The 22,121-nt window shown below is 41.6% G+C and overlaps 1 protein-coding gene across 1 annotated transcript; it reads right to left on the bottom strand.

Moving 5' to 3' along the window:
* Positions 1–2,653: 2,653 nt before the first annotated feature.
* On the bottom strand, positions 2,654–21,385 carry LOC111958296 (uncharacterized). The gene is made up of 6 exons (XM_023979525.2): positions 21,246–21,385; positions 20,122–20,199; positions 19,864–19,980; positions 17,114–17,218; positions 11,719–11,835; positions 2,654–3,039 (listed from the first exon to the last, which is right to left on the bottom strand). The coding sequence occupies exons 1-6, from the start codon at positions 21,347–21,349 to the stop codon at positions 2,886–2,888; spliced, it is 675 nt and encodes a 224-aa protein (XP_023835293.1). The 5' UTR covers positions 21,350–21,385; the 3' UTR covers positions 2,654–2,885.
* Positions 21,386–22,121: the final 736 nt, after the last annotated feature.

Here is a 22,121-nt window from a genome sequence, read left to right as displayed (position 1 = left end):
ACGCATTTTTTACTCCATCAGTAGCTATCACCAAATTCCGGACCAAAAAAGATATAAATAGCCACTAAACAAAGAACAACTTTAATCAGATGACAGTCTGAATAACATATTTATTGTATAGCATATGTTTTTTTTAGAAAAAAAATTTGCATATTTCAGGTATAAATCATAGTTTACATTTAGCTACAATCAGAAATTAGCACCGAAAGCAGCATAATATTTACAGAACATCCAAACGTCCAAATACCTATTATCATGCCAATAAAACATTTCTTAAAAAAAATACACAGCAGCGTACAGCAATTGGAAAGACACAGATCTTTGATCCAGAAAATATTTCAGAATTTTCTAAGTGTTTTACAGCGAAAAACACAATATATCGTTATATAGCATACCAATGAGCTAACATAACCCCAGCCATTGATATCAAGGCAAAAAGAGCGATAAACGTTTAATACCACCAAATAATATAAATTTTTTCACTAACCTCTCAGAATTCTTCAGATGACAGTCTGTAACATCATATTACACAAAGCATATAGAGTTTGATTCGAAAATGTGCATATTAGGCACATAAATCGTACTTATAACCAATGAAAGGAATACGTGTCCAACTATCAGGCAATCGGGGGCCGGCGCCAATCTTGGAAAGACTCCCTATTTTTAATATAAAACTATTCAATTAACTTTAGGGGACTACGGTAAGATTAAAGATAAATCGAAGTGGGCTTTGGGTAGATGTACGTCTAGCATTGAAATGACAGATAATTATAAAGTTGGCATAATAACGCGTAATCGGCCTTGAAGTTTCACATATGAATTTAAATTTAAGACTTACTAGGCTGCAATACAGCAGTCGTGAGGCGCATGTAAGGCAAGGGATAGCAAGCTGAGTATATTAATGGCTAGCCTTATAGCAATTAACATTTTACAAACAAGAACAACGATTAAATCAAGCAAATATATAGTTCGTTAAGCACTTAATTAGACTAAAGCATCGCAGTCAGAAATGAATCTGGAATAGTGTGCATTTGGTCAGTAAATAGCCTATCGTCTTTGGTCGAAAGACATGTACTTCTGTGCCAATGTGCGAAGAATTTCGCGTGCTTGGAGTGAGAAAAATGGTGTCTTTTGCTAACGTGGTTAGCTAATAGATTTACATATTGTGTCTTCCCTGTAAAACATTTTAAAAATCAGAAATGATGTCTGGATTCACAAGAAGTGTATCTTTCATCTGGTGTCTTGGACTTGTGATTTAATGATATTTAGATGCTAGTATTTACTTGTGACGCTATGCTAGGCTATGCTAGTCAGCTTTTTTACTGATGGGGGTGCTCCCGGATCCGGGTTTGGGAGGAACTAGAAGTTAACCCCTGCACTGTTAGTCACATTGTCCATATGTGGTCAGTCCTCCATCTGGAGAGCTCCTGGCTGTGCAGGCTTTGATCCAGCCCTGAAACACCCAAGTCTGCTAATCAAGGTCCTGTTGAGCAGCTGATATTTAGGTTCCTATGTGGTTACACCAGGGCTTGAACAAAATAATGCTTACCCTGTAGCTATCCTGGAGGATGGTTGCCACCCTTGACATAAAATATTGCATCATTACAACCAAATACTTTTGTCTTTAAACAATGATCCCTTCATTCAATGAATTAGGGCTCAAATGGATACGGTAGGCTACTTCAAAGCAAGTTATCTACTAGACATGTTCATATACACTATAAAGCTCAAATATTCATGTTACAGGAGAGATCTATGCACAGCAGGTTATTTGTCAATTAGGCTATTAGAATATTTTTTACATTGTTGCAATTATATGGCTACTGTTTAATAGAGGGAAATCCCAGCTTTCCAAAGGTGCAGATTTATTTAGGCTCTACAGTGCCGTTAGAAAGGCGACAATGACAAAAATGTTTAGTTAGGGAGTAACTGCTACAAGTTATGTTTTGAATTGGCTCACTGGTTAGTCTGTTGTCTGTCATTATTTTATACCTGCTGCTGAAATGTCTCTCTCTCTCCTCTGACAATGGCCCACTCGCACTGGCACACGCGCAGCATATACAGACACGCACTGAAGGGTCATTACAATAATGGCTGAAATGTAGATTTTTAAGTGATTGATCATATTTACAAAAGTGTGCCTTTATGAATTACATTAACAAAATGAGTAAACTAATTTTCACAACTTTTCAAGATCTTACAATCCCTCATTTGACAACTTGGAACAGCACATCATGCACATTCAGGCTGGCACAGTTTCTATCTGCACAAGCTGGAAGAGCCTACTGTCAAACAAAGATTCACAGACTAGCAGCAAATAAACTTCAACAAAGCGGAATCAGGAAATAAATGCCCACTCTCCATTGCTATTCAATGCAGATCGCACCTTAATTCTGCTTTGTTCAATCTTTTTTGCCTTTGTGTGTGAATCTGGGCTGGCAATAGGCTACTTTGTTTTATAGAGGAGCTGGTACGCAATTCCCCCAAAAATTGGAGTGTCGGTAAGGTGCTCCGGACTGCTCCGGCACAAGTCAAGCACTGCTTATAGATGATTTGAACGTGTGAAAAATGCTAATATCAGTCCCATGACTTGAAAGGGATTAGTGCCGCAAATGCTAATACATTAGCATGTGGTAACACTGCCAGGGAAACAAAACCAATAGCATGGGTTGCTGTCATACCTTCTCCATAGACTGCTTACAGGGTATGGAAACCAATACGCCACGTTGTAATTTGGGTGAACTTTCCCATTAATGTCCAATAGAGTACAGGCATTGAGATCTTTGACATTTGCAATCTACATGATCTGATATGACTTTGCAAAATCTGCTAATCAAATATTAGATTTAACATAAGATTAATGATGCAACAAAGTGTGTTAAGAATCACACAAAAAAAGTTAGCGGTGCAGTCCCAAAATACTTAAATACTTTTTCTTTAAGAACCTGGGTGTCACAGTAGTACTGGTTGCTGGTCAGACTGGACTTCCCAGCATTGAGCTTACAGACATCACAGACCATCTCTTCTGGCCTGATGACGCTAAGCGGAAGACAATCACACACATTAAAACTTAAACATTAAAACATATTAAAACATTAAAAAACAAATGTTCTTGTTAGATTTACACAGTTAGTTTCAATTTATACAAGAAACATACAATCTATACATTTATACAACGGGTCGGTCTAATCCTGAATGCTGATTGGTTAAAACCGCATTCCAGATGGTGTCTATTCCACAAGTTACCACCGGCTAAATCTATTATGTTAAAATGCCTATTTACTCTGTTCCATATGACTGCCCAATCCACTGTCTCATCACTGTCTGATCTCCACTATAAAAAGCATCTAGATATTATCTCACATTTATTTTAGACAAACATTTCGTTTTCAACATTGTAGATTTGTATAAACCTTGCTGTCTGTCTCTTCGACATTTCCAACATTGTTTCAATATTCAAATTCGATCTCCAGATGTCCCATAGTAATGAACGTGTCTAAAGTTGGGGATGAGACTGACAAGCAGGCAGCTTTTCTCAGCCAGTCAAATTCATGAATCAGTATCTTTATGGATAAACACAAAGAGCTATCAATAGAAAACAGGTGAAACAAAATAAAGTCCAGCAAGTTTGCTGTCATTCCAGCTTCAGTTTGAAGTGATTGTGTTAGCTGTGTTGTTGGCTAGGTCATCTGAACAACAGTGTCCTGACGACAGAGCGAAATTGCGTATCATTAGCTCATTGTTATGGATGTATACAAATAAATGTCACAAGAAAATAGCTTAACCTCTTGACGCTAGGGGTCAGATTTTTTATTTTTATTTTTTAAAATAACGTTCCCAAGGTAAACGGACTATTTCTCAGGTCCAGATCGTAGAATATGCATATAATTTACAGATTAGGATAGAAAACACTCCAAAGTTTCCAAAACTGTCAAAATATAACCTGAGAAAATCTAACCCGGACGTGATTTAAAAAAAAAGATATATATCTGTGTTTCCTGGCCCGTCTTTCTTCCATTTAAAGGGGTATCAACCAGATTCCTTTTCCAATGGCTTCCTCGGGCTGTGACCAGGCTTTAGACATAGTTTCAGGCTTTTATTTTGAAAAATGAGCGAGATTTTTCAAAAGTAGTCAGGTGTCCTCTGAATAGTTCCTGCGCGCGAGAGGGTAGCTCTCCATTTTCTTTTTCGCTCTTATTGAATAGGTTACGGTCCGGTTGAAATATTATCGATTATGTTTGTTAAAAACAACCTGAGGATTGATTATAAAAAACATTTGACATGTTTCTACGACCATTACGGATACTTTTTGGAATTTGTCGAACGGAACGAGGCTTTGGTTTTCTGAACATAACGCGCAACCCAAATGGCGTTTTTTTGTTATAAAAGTAATATTTATCGAACAAAAATAACATTTGTTGTGTAACTGGGAGTCTCGTGAGTGCAAACATCCGAAGATTATCAAAGGTAAGCGATTCATTTTATTGCTATTCTGACTTTCGTGGCCAAGCTAACCAAGCTAATATAAGGCTAACTGTTCTAGCATTGATTGATACACTCACAAAAGCTTAGATTGCTTTCGTTGCAAAGCATATTTTCAAAATCTGACACGATAGGTGGATTAACAACAAGCTAAGCTACGTTTTGGTATATTTCACTTGTGATTGCATGATTATAAATATTTTATATTATATATATTAGTAATATTTTTGAATCTGATACGTTTGGGAATTTTCTTCTGCCTTTCAGCACCGGAACGAGGCTGTAGTTTTCTGAACATTGATTGATACACTCACAAAAGCTTGGATTTCTTTCACCACACGATAGGTGGATTAACAACAAGCTATGCTGTGTTTTGGTATATTTCACTTGTGATTGCATGATTATAAATATTTTTAGTAATACACTGCTCAAAAAAATAAAGGGAACACTTAAACAACACAATRTAACTCCAAGTCAATCACACTTCTGTGAAATCAAACTGTCCACTTAGGAAGCAACACTAATTGACAATAAATTTCACATGCTGTTGTGCAAATGTTGTGCAAGACACCCCCAATAAAGGAATGGTTCTGCAGGTGGTGACCACAGACCACTTCTCACTTCCTATGCTTCCTTGCTGATGTTTTGGTCACTTTTGAATGCTGGCGGTGCTTTCACTCTTGTGGTAGCATGAGACAGAGTCTACAACCCACACAAGTGGCTCAGGTAGTGCAGYTCATCCAGGATGGCACATCAATGCGAGCTGTGGCAAAAAGGTTTGCTGTGTCTGTCAGCGTAGTGTCCAGAGCATGGAAACGCTACCAGGAGACAGGCCAGTACATCAGGAGACGTGGAGGAGGCCGTAAGAGGGCAACAACCCAGCAGCAGGACCGCTACCTCCGCCTTTGAGCAGGAGGAGCACTGCCAGAGCCCTGCAAAATGACCTCCAGCAGGCCACAAATGTGCATGTGTCTGCTCAAACGGTCAGAAACAGACTCCATGAGGGTGGTATGAGGGCCCGACGTCCACAGGTGGGGGTTGTGCTTACAGCCCAACACCATCGGCCACAACCCGAGCATTGTCACTTAAGTTATTCATGTACAATATGTCAGAAAACTCTGCATTGGTTGTACTGTTTTACCTTTCATCCACTAATTGTATGTCGCTCTAGATAAGAGTGTCTGCTAAATGTGTCACGCCCTGATCTGTTTCACCTGTCTTGTGATTGTCCCCACCCCCTCCAGGTGTCGCTTATTTTCCCCAGTTTATATATTCCTGTGCTTCCTGTCTCTCTGTGTCAGTTCGTCTTGTATGTTTTCAAGTCAACCAGCGTGTTTTTTCCCGTGCTCCTGTTTTCTATTCTCTTTTTCTAGAACTCCCGGTTTTGACCCTTGCCTGTTTTTCCGGACTCCGTACCCGCCTGCCTGTCCCTTCTGCCTGCCCTGACTTCGAGCCTGCCTGCCACTCTGTACCTCTTGGACTCAGATCTGGTTTTGACCTTTGCCTGTCCACGACCATTCTCTTGCCAACTCCTTTTGGATTTAATGAACAACAAAGACTCTAACCATCTGCCTACTGTGTCTGCATCTGGGTATTGGGTAACGGGCGGCAGCGTAGCCTAGTGGTTAAAGTGTTGGACTAGTAACTGAAAGGTTGCAAGATTGAATCCCCGAGCTGACAAGGTACATATCTGTCGTTCTGCCCCTGAACAAGGCAGTTAACCCACTGTTCCTAGTCCGTAATTGAAAATAACATTTTGTTCTTAACTGACTTGCCTAGTTAAATAAAGGTAAAATAAATCAATAAAAATCTATTTGTTCCCTTATAGTACTGACTGGCCATGACAGACCCAGCAGACTTGGACCAGCTCCGCCACGCTCTCTCCCTGCAGGGAGCCACCATTAGGAGACATGAGGAGCTGTTACAGGACCTTCTGGAAGGGCTCTGTTCCTTGACGGAATGCTACGACCAAGGGTTTAAGGCTATCATGGAACAAATCCAGGAGTTAGCTCAGAGGCCAGCCTGCCACCTCTGAGAAACCCAAGCACGCAGTAATTTTTCCCTATTAGTGGTGAGCTGTTGTAGCCTACCCGGCTCCCCGAGAACCCCGCTTACCTCCTCTGGAGAGATATTCTGGGGATCCTGGTACCTGACGGGGTTTTCTTTCTCAGTGCTTTCTTATTTTTGAGCTACAGCCATCTTCGTTTCCTTCAGACCGATCTAAGATAGCGTATGTTATTACGCTAATGTCGGGAAGGGCGCCCTCCTGGGCTACGGCACTTTGGGAACAACAATCTGCAATTTGTTGTCATCTGGAGGATTTCATGGCAGAAGTGAGGAAGGTATTCGATTCTCCGGTATCCGGGAGAGAGGCTTCTTGAATTACGTCAAAACTCCCGTAGTGTGGCAGACTACATGGTTGATTTTCGCAAGTTGGCTGCGAGAGTGCCTGGAATTCGGAATCTCTTTTCGATACATTTCTTCACAGATTATCTGAGGTGGTAAAAGATGAGCTAGCTGCTCGGGAATTACCGGTGGACGTCGACTCCCTCATTGCCCTCACCATTAGAATTGATGGACGTCTAAGGGAACGCGGTCTGAGGTCTGGTCTCGGGCACACTCGTTCACCCGCAGTGGCTCGCTCACCTCCGAGGGAACCCGGAAGCCACCCGCGCTCCCTCGAGAATCATCGACGATGGGTGAGTCAGATACACCAGAACCTATGCAACTGTGAAGAGCTAGATTATCGCCTAGGGAACGTTCACATAGGCTAAGCTCCAACAGTTGTCTGTGTTGTGGTGCTGCGGGGCATTTCATTGATACCTGTCCAGTGAGGAGACCTAAATCATTAGTAGGTACAAGTACACTGGAGAGCCAGACTGGGAATTCTCTAATTACTGTTACCTGTACCCCTTTCGCTGTTATTCTGCTTTGGGGAGACCAGTCAAAGTCTTTTCGGGTGCTCATTGACTCTGGGGCTGATGAGAGTTTCATGGACGCTACCCTGGTATCAGAACTAGGTATTCCCACTCAACTCTTTTCCGTTCCCATGGAGGCCAGAGCACTGGACAGCTGTTCCATTGGCAGAGTCACTCACAGCACAGTTCCCATTACTCTGCGGATATCTGGTAATCACAGTCTCAATACAGCTTCTTCTCATTGAGTCTCTTCACATCCCTGTTGTTTTGGGATTTTCTTGGCTCCAGAAGCACAATCCCAATATTGAGTGGACCACGGGTTCAATCCTGGGATGGAGCCCGTTCTGTTATTCACAATGCCTAAAGGCGGCGCAGCCATCCCCTGACCGTCTGCCTCCTGGGTTAAATACGGCCACGGATCTCTCTGCCGTTCCCACAGAGTATCATGACCTCCGGGAGGTTTTCAGTAAGGCTCTTGCTACCTCCCTTCCTCCACATCGTCCTCACGATTTTGTGATTGAACTCCTCCCAGGCACCGCACCGCCTTGAGGCCGGATTTATTCCCTGTCTGGCTCCGAGACCAAGGCCATGGAGGAGTACATTGATAACTCTCTGGCGGCTGGAAGCATTCGCCCTTCAGCCTCTCCCGCCGGCACAGGGTTATTTTTTTGTGGGAAAAAAGGACAAGACCCTGCGTCCATGGATTGATTACAAGGGTCTTAATGACATCACGATCAAGAACCGGTACCCGCTACCACTCCTCTCCTCGGCTTTCGAACCTCTCCAGGGGGCAACCATCTTTTCTAAACTGGACCTCCGGAATGCCTACCACCTTGTTCGGATACGCAAAGGAGATGAGTGGAAGACGGCTTTCAGCACAGCAAGTGGACACTATGAGTACCTGGTCATGCCGTTTGGACTCACTAACGCTCCTGCTGTCTTCCAGGCCCTGGTCAAGGATGTGCTCCGGGACATGTTGAATCGGTTTGTTTTTGCATACCTCGATGACATCCTAGTTTTCTTCCGTTCTGCCCAGGAACAATTCTCCACGTTCGACAAGTCCTTCAGCGCCTTCTGGAGAACTAGCTGTTTGTTGAAGCGGAGAAGTGCGAGTTCCACCGCTCCGCAATCACGTTTCTGGGATACATCATCTCTGAAGGGAATGTTCAGATGGATCCAGAAAAAGTGAGAGCGGTGGTGGATTGGCCCCAACCCACGTCCAGGGTGCAGGCACAACGGTTTCTGGGGTTTGCAAATTTTTACAGCCGTTTCATTCGGGGGTACAGCAACCTGGCAGCTCCCCTCTCTGCACTCACCTCTCCCAAGGTACCGTTCGCATGGTCCCTAGCATCAAACAAGGCTTTTGTGGATTTGAAGCAACGATTCACTACTGCCCCATCCTCATCCATCCAGATCTGACCTGTCAGTTTGTGGTGGAGGTTGACGCTTCCGACGTGGGAGTAGGGGCCGTTCTTTCCCAGCGATCCATCCAGGACCAAAAGCTTCATCCCTGTGCCCTCATGTCCCATCGTCTCAACTCGGCAGAGAGGAACTATGAACTCCTAGCAGTTAAGTTGGCCCTGGAGGAGTGGAGGCATTAGCTGGAAGGGGCGGAACATCCATTTTTGGTTTGGACCGACCACAAGAATTTGGAATATCTCTGCACAGCCAAGCGCCTTAACTCCAGGCAGGCCCGGTGGGCTCTATTATTCACCAGGTTTAATTTCACCATCTCCTACCGCCCAGGGTCCAAACATGTGAAGCCAGATGCCCTTTCCCACCTGTACAGTTCCACTGCCACACCCTCGGAATCAGAGACCATTCTTCCTGCCTCATGTTTGGCGGCTGCAGTTGTCTAGGGTATTGAGGCTCTGGTTCACAAAGCACAACGTTCCCAGCCGGACCCTGGGGAAGGCCCGGCTAACCGGATGTTCGTTCCTGATTTGTTCCGGTACCAAGTCCTGAAATGGGCTCACTCCTCCAGGCTTACCTGTCATCCTGGTGCTCGAGGGACTCTGGCTTTCCTCCGACAGCACTTCTGGTGGCCCACCATGGCTCCTGATGTCTCGGCCTTTGTCGCCATGTGTGTGTGTGTGTGTGTGTGTGTGTGTGTGTGTGTGTGTGTGTGTGTGTGTGTGTGTATCTATCTGAGGGGTTCGCTGAGAAATTGACAGTTGCGGAAAAAAAACATTGTGGTGTAATCGGGAACAGAAAGAGGTCAGAGGTGGATGCCAAGTCTGAATCGAGAATAGTGTCAAGAAAAATTAAAGATGATGAATGGAAAACAGTAGCGTCAAAGAATGGAGCGAAAAAGGAAATTGCTGGGAATATGAACGATATCAAGAGAGGGGTGTTTGGCTTTAGAGATTGGGAAAAGATGAACATGGAATCAGGGACCATGTTATAAGGCCGTATCTGGCACTAGGAAATGAGCCACTGTGGTTTTATACAATATTGATTTTAGCCTGATAGAAGAAAAGAAACAGTGGTGTGAAGAAGATAATGTAGGAACAATAGTGGATCAATATATTAGTAATCAGTTTTATTATTGTCCTGTGGTGTATACAGAAGACATTAGCGGGAAGACATTAGCAGGTTGTGATTATTGTTGGATTGCAATGGATAGAGGCGGTGCAACCAAGAGTAGTAGTAATATGTTGGACATCTGCATCAATTTTGTGCAGTTAAGATCTGGAAAGTCAGAACGTCAGGATGTATGGATAGAATTGATGGTACTGTTGTTGGGGTTACAAAGAAATGCTATTGAAACTCAGTTCTGTTGGATTCCGACTCACACAGGAGTTAATGGAAAATATGTAGTAGATACAATAGAAAGAAAAAACAGTGAAAAATAATATTGCGGATATACAGGTGCAGTTGTCTAGAGGGGATATTAAAACATTGATTCAGAAACATGGGTTAGATTGTTGGCAGAGACAATGGGATGAAAGTAGTAAAGGCAGACATGTTTATAGTATTATTCTTTTTTATTTAACCTTTATTTAACTAGTATCCTGAAGAGGGAAGTGAGACAGACTTCGCCAGTCAAGAGGAGAATAGGGATATGGTAAAACAAGACAGACTTTGGCAGTCAAGAGGAGAATAGGCATATGGTAAAACAAGACAGACTTCGCCAGTCAAGACTAAAGAAGGGCTAGTGTAAAACTAGACAGACTTCGCCGGTCAAGACTTAAGGGCTAGTGTAAAACTAGACAGACTTCGCCGGTCAAGACTTAAGGGCTAGTGTAAAACTAGATAAACTTCAACGGTCAAGACTAAAGAAGGGCTACAGTAAAACTAGACAGACTTCGCCAGTCAAAAGGAGAGAAGAGCTACAGTAAAACTAGACAGACTTCACCTGTCAAGAGGAGAGAAGAGCTTACGGTAAAAACTAGACAGACTTCGCCAGTCAAGACTTAAGGGCTAGTGTAAAACTAGAAAACTTCCCGGTCAAGAGGGAAGAAGGGCTAGTGTAAAACTAGACAGACTTCACCGGTCAAGACTAAAGAAGAGCTACAGTAAACTAGACAGACTTCGCCAGTCAAAAGGAGAAGAAAGAGCTACAGTAAAACTAGACAGACTTCACCTGTCAAGAGGAGAGAAGAACTACAGTAAAACTAGACAGACTTCACCTGTCAAGAGGAGAGAAGAACTACAGTAAAACTAGTCAGACTTCACCTGTCAAGAGGAGAGAAGAGCTACAGTAAAACTAGTCAGACTTCTCCAGTCAAAAGGAGAGAAGAGCTACAGTAGAACTAGACAGACTTCACCTGTCAAGAGGAGAGAAGAGCTACGGTAAAACAAGACAGACTTCACCTGTCAAAAGGAGAGAAGAGCTACAGTAAAACTAGACAGACTTCACCGGTCAAGACTAAAGAAGAGCTACAGTAAAACTAGACAGACTTCACCTGTCAAAAGGAGAGAAGAGTGAAAAAGGATATTCATAAACGAAAAGAACATTGATGCATATAATTACACTAACCATTCTTTCTTTATTTTGCTAAAATTCATTTAAACTGTGTTTGTATAAGTAAAATTGAGTTGATGTATAATTCTTGCCCTGGAGTAAGGGCGTCTCACCTGTTCTGTAAGGTCTAAGGGGTTACTCAGTCCTGCTAGTACACACACTCTCTCTCTCCTCAGGTTGTCACTGTGATAGCTAAACATCCTGAAGCCTTCCTCACTACACCTAGTCACGCTGTACAGAATAGTCATGGCGGCGTGTTGTGTTGAGGGCAGGGACCAAGATCGTTTTGCTATCTCTGTCATTCCGGGCCAATAGTATTGAGAAGAACCCATACAAGGCGGGCTAGCTTACCTCCTGTTACACTTTTCTTTTGGAGCAGAGTTCTCCTCCTCGTCCTCCTCATCTGACTGGTGACTCTTTGCTGATGAATAACTCGAAGTTGGTGACTCTGCTCTCTCCAGATGGACACTGAAAGTACAGCAATGAAAAACTTTGAGGATTGGAAGCATCAAAAGTCAACCAGCTCCAAAAAAAAGTACCGGGAGAGCGAAATTAAGTTCAACCACAGAGTGGAGGCTACCCGTAGGGCAGGCTATGGTCAGTCACGAGAATGGATCTTGTCTCTAAACCCAAAGTTACAGCTGCAACTTGGGTGCATTTTAGTTTTAAGCCAAACGAGAAAGGAGAGCCTCAGAATCTTGATGAGGCATTTTGCCGTTAATACTGGAGGATTGTTTTTACAAAATCTGGAAAAAAGACCAATCTAAGACATCTGTGACTACGACACCCTGATATATTTTCAAAGCTTATCGTCTATGTCTTGGAGGTGGAGATGACCAAAATGCAGGTGTGAAGAGGTGTGTCAAGGATTACGTGTATTCTGCCTTTGGCTTAATTTCTTTCGAATTTTACACCCCTGGACAGGACGCTATCGTCTATCGCAGGGTCTTACTCCAAATCTATCTCCTTATTAATGCTGAGTGCCAAGCACAGACAAATCAGGTCCCATTTTTACAGTTTTTTGTATAACTAGGCCGGGGATCAAACTTCCAACCTTCCAACTTTGACATAAGCCACCAGTAATGCAATGCAACTTAATGCACAATTTGATAATAATTATTATAATGGAGAACTGGATTGTGCATAACCCAAATATATTTCTATCTACACATACAGTATATTTCACTACATATATTTTTCTAGCAGCTGTAGGTACACGTGTAGCAGCTGGATACACAGTGGTGTCCGGAATTATTGGATCCCTTGATAAAGATTAAAATAAATAATACTAATACTGAGCTATATTGTATTTTTGTAATCATTTTTTTTATTATACAATTGCTCAGATACAGATTTTGTTAAAAAGTTATTTTAAAAATCTCAAGATAGGTGAAAAAATGATTGGATCCCTGTTTTCAACACTCCAGTACCCTCCCTTTGTGAGGATAATGACACTGAGCCTTTTTCTTAAATGTTTTCTGAGATTGGAGAACACATTGGAAGGGATCTTAGACCATTCCTCCATACAGAATATTTCCTTATCATTGATATCCTTCATCTACGGTGCTTATAGACTGCCCTTTTCAATTCAAACCATAGGTTTTCAATGGGGTTCAAGTCTGGAGACTGAGATGCCCACCGCAAAATGTTGATTTAGTGGTCAATTAACCATTTTGTTGGGGATTTTGATGTGTGCTTTGAGTTATTGTCTTGCTGTAAGATCCACTTGTGGGCAAAGTTTCAGCCTCCTGGCAACAAGGTTTTGGGTTAAAGATTTCTTGATATCATAGAAAAACAGATAATAGAATATACAGTGGCCAGTTTGGTCAATGGTTCACTCCTATAGACAACGATTCATGTGGCCATGGCTTGCTATATAAAGCAGGCAGACAGGCATCAAGGCATTCCGTTACTGTTCGATTGAATGTTGGACAAACAAAAACTGTGACAAACAAAAAACATCCAGTCAGCGGCAGTCTTGTGGGTGCAAACAGCTTGTTGATAATAGAATGGCAACAAACGTGCAAGCTAACAGGCGGCGCATTACAACAGTGTTGTGCAGAACGGCTTCTCAGAAAGCACAACTCGTCGGTCCTTGTCACGGATAGGCTATTGCAGCAGATAACCACACGGTTCCAGTGGGCCAGAAGTCATTATTACTGGACAACCGAGGAGTGGAAAAACATTGCCTGGTCCAACGAATCCTGGTTCCTGTTGTGTTATTCTGATGGGAGTCAAGATTTGGCATACGCAGCATGAGTCCATTGCCCCATCTGGCCTGGTGTCAACGGAACAGGCTGTAGGTGGTGGTGTAATGATGTGGGGAATGTTTTCCTGGCACAAAATGAAAGAATTACAAAAATATATTATATGATCTCTTCAATATGTCCACAGTTTCGGCCCCACTCAAGTTCTCTGGCAGGCTATTCCAGAGGCTGGGGGTATAATAAGGCTTTGGGATAGTTAAAAGGCCAGTGCCAGAGGACACAAGGGACCTACTGGGTACATAACTTAAAAGCATGTCTGACATGTATGTGGGTGCACAATCGTGGATTGATTTAAAAACCAATAGAATAATCTTAAAATGAATTAAAAAACTCATAGGCAGCCAGTGCAGAGACCTTAAAAACGTAAACTGTAAAGTGTGCTCTCCGTCTGGTCTTGATCTTGGTTTGTACCCGTGTTGCAGCATTCTGTATGTTTTGCAGTTGACCAATGGCTTTCTTTGGTAGACCAGACAGGAGAGCATTACAGTAGTCAAGCCTGCTTGTAATAAAAGCATAGATGAGTCTCTCTGTATCAGTCTGAGAGAGAAACGGCTGCACCTTGGCAATGTTCCTCAGGTGGTAAAAAACTTTTTTTGGTCACATTCCTAATGTGTGATTTTAACCTTTATTTAACTAGGCAAGTCAGTTAAGAACAAATTCTTATTTACAATGACGACTTACCAAAAGGCAAAAGACTGGGATTAAAAATAAAAAATACATTTAAAAAAAGATATATAAATATAGGACATTTACGTCATTTAGCAGACGCTCTTATCCAGAGCGACTTCCAAATTGGAAAGTTCATACATATTCATCCTGGTCCCCCCGTGGGGAATGAACCCACAACCCTGGCGTTGCAAGCACCATGCTCTACCAACTGAGCCACACGGGACCACAGGACAAAACACACATCACGACAAAAGAGACAACACAACACTACCTAAAGAGAGACCTAAGACAACAACATAGCAAGGCAGCAACACATGACAACACAGCATGGTAGCAACATAACATGACAACAACATGGTATCAACACAACATGGTAGCAGCACAAAACATGGTACAAACATTATTGGGCACAGACAACAGCACAAAGGGCAAGAAGGTAGAGATGACAATACATCACGCAAGCAGCCACAACTGTCAATAAGAGTGTCCATGATTGAGTATTTTTTTCCATTGCTACGCAGACAATACACAACTTTACATTTACCTGGTGTTTTATCTTTATTGCCTGTGAATTCAAATGTGCGGCAAGATTCTCTCTATGATTTGGTTCAAACAATAAGTACCTCAGCCTTGTTTTGATTTAGCAAGAGGAAGTTGTGAGCCATCCGAGTATTTAAATCACTAATACAGACTAATAATTTCTCTGTGGAGCAAAAACTCCTCAGTCATCCTCTGGTAACACAGACATGTAAAGTTGTGTATTGTATGCGTAGCAGTGAAAATCTATGCTGTGCTTTCTGATAACCCTACCAATGGGTAATTCGGAAAGTACTCTGACCCGTTCCCTTTTCCACATTTTGTTAAGTTACAGCCTTATTCTAAAATAAATCATCTTTTTTGCCCTCATCAATTTACACACAACTCCAATCAAGCGAAAACAAAGCGACAAAGCCAAAACAGGTTTTTAGAAATGTTTTCTTATTTATAGATACATTATTTATGTATATTCAGACCCTTTGCTATGAGACTCGAAATTGAGCTCAGGTGCATCCTGTTTCTATTGATCATCCTTGAGATGTTTCTTCAACTTGATTGGAATTCACCTGTGGTAAATTCAATTGATTGAACATGATTTGGAAAGGCACACACCTGTCTATATAAGGTCCCACAGTTGACAATGCATGTCAGAGCAAAATCAATTGAAGGATTTGCCCGTAGAGCTCCGAGACAGGATTGTGTTGAGGCACATATCTGGGGAAGGGTACCAAAACATTTCAAGCATTGAAGGTCCCCAAGGCCTCCATAATTCTTAAATGGAAGAAGTTTGGAACAACCAAGACTCTTCCTAGAGCTGGCCGCCAGGCCAAACTGAGCAATCGGGTGAGAAGGGCCTTGGTCAGGGAGGTGACCAAGAACCTGATGTTCACTCTGACAGAGCTCCAGAGTTCCTCTTTATTTATTTCACCTTTATTTAACTAGGCAAGTCAGTTAAGAAAAATGTGTTATTTACAATTACAGCCCGGCCAAACCCTCCCTTAACCTTGACGACGCTGGGCCAATTGTGCTTATAACCCTATGGGACTCCCGATCATGGCCAGCTGTGATACAGCCTGTGATTGAACCCAAGTCTGTAGTGACACCTCTAGCACTGCGGTGCAGTGCCTTAGACCACTAGGCCACTCAATCCCTCCTCTGTGGAGATGGGAGAAACTTCCAAAAGGACAACCATCTCTGCAGCACTCCAACAATCAGAGTGGTCAGACGAAAGCCACTCCAGTTTGCCAAAAGGCACCTAAAGGACGCTCAGACCAGGAGAAACAAGATTTTCTGGTCTGATGAAACCAAGATTGAACTCTTTGGCCTGAATGCCAAGCTTCATGTCTGGAGGAAGCCTGGCACCATCCCTACGGTGAATCATGTTTTTGGCAGCATCATGCTGTGTTTTTTCAGCGGCAGGACCTGCGAGACTAGTCAGGATCGAGGGAAAATTTGAACGGAGCAAAGTACAGAGAGATCCTTGATGAAAACTTGCTTCAGAACACTCAGGGCCTCAGACTGGGGCGAAGGTTCACAGTCCCACAGGACAGCTGTGATTTACAACCTGATAGCAATCTTTTTGGACTACCAATAACTTTTTGGGTGAATTATATTAATCATGCATTAAACTGCATCCATCTATTCTGACAACAATGCCTTACTGTATTTTTTGTCAAGTATAACCTATTTTTAACATTTCTTACAAAGTTGGTTTTGATGCATAAATTTGGAATTTTATATTTCTTATGATTGCCTGTTTGTTTCATATCTGCCAAGTGGTTAAAACGGTGTCAGGTCCACTTGCTAGGTAACTAGCTAACATTAGCTAATTGCTAGCTGGTTAAAGCTAACGTAAGCATTGCATGCAAGATACAATTTCTTTCATGAATTAACATCAAACATCCCAAACACTCAGAGAACATTGAACTATTAGTTTGGAGGGGATGGTAACTTGCTTACTTGAAATAAAATGTAACATTTTGTTAATTAGGAGTTTCGTTATTCTATCTTCATAGCTACCGTTTGCTAGCTGTTCTCAGCTGTCTGAAATCTCTAGTGCAATTTTACAGAAAAAGCCAATTTCCACAAAACACAATGCACAAAACCCTTTTCTATAGACTTGAATATGATAATAACAATATAATTGGTAACTCTGCTATATTCTACTGCGCATAAAGTAAGTTACCAATTATAGCTTACTACAAGCAACAACCGTATATAGACGAAATCAGTGACATCAAATTGGATAAAAATGAAATACAATGTGTTCTCACTCCTCTCTTTGAGTCACCTCTTCCTCCTTGAATACAATAGGCATTTCCATTGATTTCATTGATAGGTAACTGGGGATTGGTGACAATGGTCTCTCCAGATGGATCCTGAAAGCAACAAAAGACATTCTAGCAATTAAATCGTACATATAGGAAACATATACATGATATGCAATGCCTTCAGAATTTATGACTTTTTCAACATTTTGTTGTGTTACAGCTAAAATTGAAATGCTGAAATGTCTTGAGTGAATAAATATTCAACCCCTTTGTTATGGCAAGCCTAAATAAAATAAAGAGTAAAAATGTGCTTAACAAGTAACTTCATCATTTGTATGGACTCACTCTGTCCGCAAAAAGTGTTTAACATTTTACTAACTACGCCATCTCTGTACCCCACACATACAATTATCTGTAAGGCCTCATTTCAAGCACATAAGGTATTCAACCACAAAGACCAGGGAGGTTTTCCAATGCCTCGCAAAGAAGGGCACCTATTGGTAAATGAAAAAAATGTAACAAAGCAGAAAACTGAGGATGGATTAACCACATTGTGCCACAATACTAACCTAAATGACAGAGTGAAAATAATGAAGCCTATACCAAATATTAAAAAACATGCATCCTGTTTACAAAAAGGGACTCAAGTAATCCTGCAATATTTTTTTAACTTTTTGTCCTGAATACACAGGGGTATGTTTGGGGCAAATCCCACACAACATATCACTGAGTACCACTCTTCATATTTTCAAGCATGGTGGTGGTCGCATCATGTTATGGGTACGCTTGTCATCGGCAAGGATTAGGGAGTTATTAAGGATAAAATAAATGCAATGGAGCTTAATCACAGGCAAAATCCTCGAGGAAAACCCTGTTACCAAGATGATATAGAATGTTCCTGAGTGGCCTAATTACAGTTTTGCCTTGAAATCAGTTTGAAAATCTATGGAAAGACTTGAAAATGGCTGTCAAGCAATGATCAACAACCAGCTTGACAGAGCTTGAAGAGTTTTAAAAATAATAATGAGCAATTCAAATCCAATTGTATTTGTCACATACACCGAATACAACAGGTGTAGATCTTACCTTGAAATGCTTACTTACAAGCCCTTAACCAACTATGCAGTTCAAGAAATAGAGTTAAGAAAATATTTACAAAATAAATGAAAAGTAACACAAATTACATAACAATAACGAGACTATATACAGGGGTTACCGGTACCGAGTCATTGTGTGGGGGTACAGGTTAGTCAAGATAATTAGTACATATAGGTATGGATAAAGTGACAATGTATTGATAATAAACAGCGAGTAGCAGCAGGGTTGGGTGGGGGGGGGGTCAAAGCAAATAGTCCGGGTGGCCATTTGATTAATTGTTCATCAGTCTTATGGCTTGGGGGTAGAAGATGTTCATGAGCACTTTGGAATCTATGACTTGGGTGACAGGAGTCTTTGACAATTTTTTGGGCTTTCCTCTGACACCACCTATTATGTAGGTCCTGGATGGCAGGAAGCTTTGCCACAGTGATGTACTGGGCCGTAATCATTACTCTCTGTACTTACTTACGGTTGCCGAGCAGTTGCCATACAGGGCAGTGATGCAACCGGTCAGGATGCTCTCGATGGAGCAGCTGTAGAACTTTTTTAGGATCTGGGGACCCATGCCAAATCTTTTCAGTCTCCTGATGGGGAAAAGGTTTTGTCGTGCCCTCCTCACAACTGTCTCGGTGTGTTTGGACCATGATAGTTTGTTGGTGATGTGGACACCAAGGAACTTGAAACTATCGACCCGCTCCACTACAGCCCTGTTGATGTTAATGGGGGCCTGTCCAGCCCTCCTTTTCTTGTAGTCCACAATCAGCTCCTTTGTCTTGTTCACATTGAGGGAGAGGTTGTTGTCCTGGCACCACACAGCCAGGTCTCTGACCTGTCGTCAGCAAACTTAATGATGGTGTTGGAGTCGTGCTTGGCCACGCAGTCGTGGGTGAACAGGGAGTACAGGAGGGGCCTAAGCACGCACCCCTGAGTGTGTTGAAGATCAGCGTGGCAGATGCATTGTTGCCTACCCTTACCACTTGGGGGCGGTCCGTCAGGAAGTCCAGGATCCAGTTGCAGAGGAAGGTGTTTAGGTCAAGGGTCCTTAGCTTAGTGATGAGCTTTGTGGGCACTATGGTATTGAACGCTGAGCTATAGTCAATGAATAGCATTTTCACATAGGTGATTATTTTGTCCAGGTGGGAAAGGGCAGTGTGGAGTGCGATTGAGATTGCGTCATCTGTTGGGTGCGGTATGACAATTGGAATGGGCCTAGCGTTTTTGGGATGATGGTATTAATGTGAGCTATGACCAGCCTTTCAAAGCACTTCATCGCTACTGACGTGAGTGCTGCAAGACAATAGTTATTTAGGCAGGTAATATTGTAAAATCCAAGTGTGCAAAAGCTCAAACACTTACCCCAAAATACTTACAACTGTAATTCCTGCCAAAGGTTGAATATTTATTTATTCAAGATATCATTTTTGTTTTATTTATAATTTGAAGAAAGTTCTGTCAGAATTGTTTTTACTTCAACATTATTTTATGTAGTATTTTTTTTTGTAGATTGTTGAGAAAAAAATTGACAATGAAATCCATTTAAATTCCACCTTGTAACAACAAAATGTTAAAAAAGTTAAAGGGGTGTGAATACTTCCTGAAGTCACTGTACATGTCATACAACGTCAAGTAATAATGCATAGGTTGTATTGGTTTACCTTTCATCCATGATTTGGTCTCCATCATCAGTTGGGTCTATGCTGCTTGAATTCACTGACTGGTCACTCATAGACATATGACTAGCTGAACATAGCTGGACATGCTTCAAATTGCAGCTGTGAACATAAAAATATGCACACAAAAAAAGAGTCTTTACTATTCAATTCAACGATTTGATAAAACATTGGACTGAGACTTAACTGTGAAGTGAGGTAATCAATAAAAAACGATACACAACAAATAATAATTAGAAGCACCTTAGTTCTCCGTCACTCTCCAGTGTTCTTGTGGACTCCCAGCTGGGTGTAGGAAAGTCTGTTTTATGCACATGGACACTGTGAACAGAGTAGATTTGTACTGCAGCTTAAGCTTTTGAGAACTTTCTGATAGTGATATGGTGAACACAGAGTATTAGTTTGATGGAAATGCAATGAAACTAACTGAGATACCACAGACAGCTGCGGATTTAGGTATAGGCAACATTTTGTCGGGGACGTCACGGGGAGCGATCGGTTTTCTTTTGCTCATTTGCATGTCACGTCAATGATATCATGTCACCGTGTGGAACTGTGGGTCAATTAACCTTGTCGGAGTGGGTGCTCTGATTCTACGTAGTTTGTGAGCTAGGCAGGCTATACTGCCTGGGAAGGTCTCACACTCAGAAGTACAAGATGGGGAGGGGGGCGAGGGTAGGTTGACCTCAGGTCTCCCCACTGGAAGCCCGAGGTAGGGGGTGCGGGGGAATCTATCAAATAGCGCACCTCTAACTTTGTACAGTACAAATGCAATTAGTAAGGCAATTAGTTGTGCAATTTAGTTTGTGTTTCTTGTTTTTAGTGCAATAGTGTAATAATCAAGGTCTCTTCTTTATACGTGTATTATTCTATTTGTGTATTTGTGTGATACAGGATTGGTGCAATTGAGTTTTATTTGTGTTTTTGTTAGCCATAGGGTAATAGTGTAATACTCCAATTCCCTTTTTTATTTATATGTATATACTACCATTTGTTTTTATTTGTCTTTGTTACTTCTTTTTGAAATGTATGAGTCTTTTTTTAAAATATATTTTTTATATTTATATAGTTTTAAATGTTATGATTATTTATTTGTGTTGGGGGGTCGCTGAAGGGGAGGTTCGCCCAGGGAGCCATACAAGCTAGAACCGCCACCTACTACAGGGGTTACACTGGAGACAGCATACATTTGAAATTGAAACAATGCAGATCCACCATCTACAAATTTGAAATGTAATCTATTATATATTGATAAAATAATGCCAGTAATTACTATATAATGAACAGTCATCCTGATACTATAACTAATATGATGAAAAGTGCTACACATGTTCAGTTGGACACACACACCACAGACACACAACTACCTCATGTGAGGGTCCATGATCTCATCAAGATCCTTGTATGGTGACCCATCCTTCTGTCTTTCTTTAGGGATGTCTCCACCCTCAGCTCCCTGATGATAACTCATTAGAACTCTCAGAGTCCTGAAGAGGACTGGTCCATATCAATCTGTAAATAACACAAGTCCCAGAAATTGATACAACCTTTTAGACACAAAACACTGCTGCTTTGCTATAACCACTGTGACAAATGCATTGGTAAAACATACAATAGACAGTGTGATGTCACTCTTCATAATGTATTATCTTATGTTTATAAAAATGGAGGTCGGGCGTCTGATATTGTTTGTTGGACTTTACTGAAAGCATTCTACATACAGTAGATACATAGTAGAGAAACAACTCTGCCAAGAAACTCCTCTATTTGCCTACTCAACCATTCAACCACTTATCGGTTTCTGGGTTATGGAGGAAAGGAGGACGGAGGAGTCGAGGAGAGGACTGACTTTTGCCCAATTGAAAATATTTTGACATACAGTACATTCATAACGTATTCAGACCCCTTGACTTTTTCCACATTTTGTTATGTTACAGCCTTACTCTAAAATGCATTAAATAATTTGTTTTCCTCATCAATCTACACACAATACCCCATCATGACAAAGCGAAAACAAGTTTTTAGAAATGTTTGCACATTTCTATTTTTTTTTTAACAGAAATACCAGAAATGTACATAAGTATTCAGACCCTTCGCTATGAGACTCGAAATTGAGCTCAGGTGCATCCTGTTTCTATTGATCATCCTTGAGGTGTTTCTACAACTTGATTGGAGTCCAYATGTGGTAACTTCAATTGATTGTACATGATTTGGAAAGGCACACACCCCTGTCTACATAAGGT

The sequence above is a fragment of the Salvelinus sp. IW2-2015 genome, linkage group LG34, assembly GCF_002910315.2.
Source record: "Salvelinus sp. IW2-2015 linkage group LG34, ASM291031v2, whole genome shotgun sequence".
Taxonomy (NCBI): domain Eukaryota; kingdom Metazoa; phylum Chordata; class Actinopteri; order Salmoniformes; family Salmonidae; genus Salvelinus; species Salvelinus sp. IW2-2015.
The sequence above is the reverse complement of the archived record's forward strand: the minus strand, read 5'-3'. Positions and strand labels throughout refer to the sequence as shown.

Coding starts and splice junctions, on each gene's coding strand:
- LOC111958296 (XM_023979525.2), bottom strand. CDS start 21,349: ATGAGTTATCATCAGGGAGCTGAGGGTGGAGACATCCCTAAAGAAAGA. Junction 11,836..17,113: donor GAGGTGACTCAAAGAGAGGA/GTGAGAACACAT, acceptor CTGTACTTTCAG/TGTCCATCTGGAGAGAGCAG. Junction 3,040..11,718: donor AAAGAAAAGTGTAACAGGAG/GTAAGCTAGCCC, acceptor TCTTCCGCTTAG/CGTCATCAGGCCAGAAGAGA.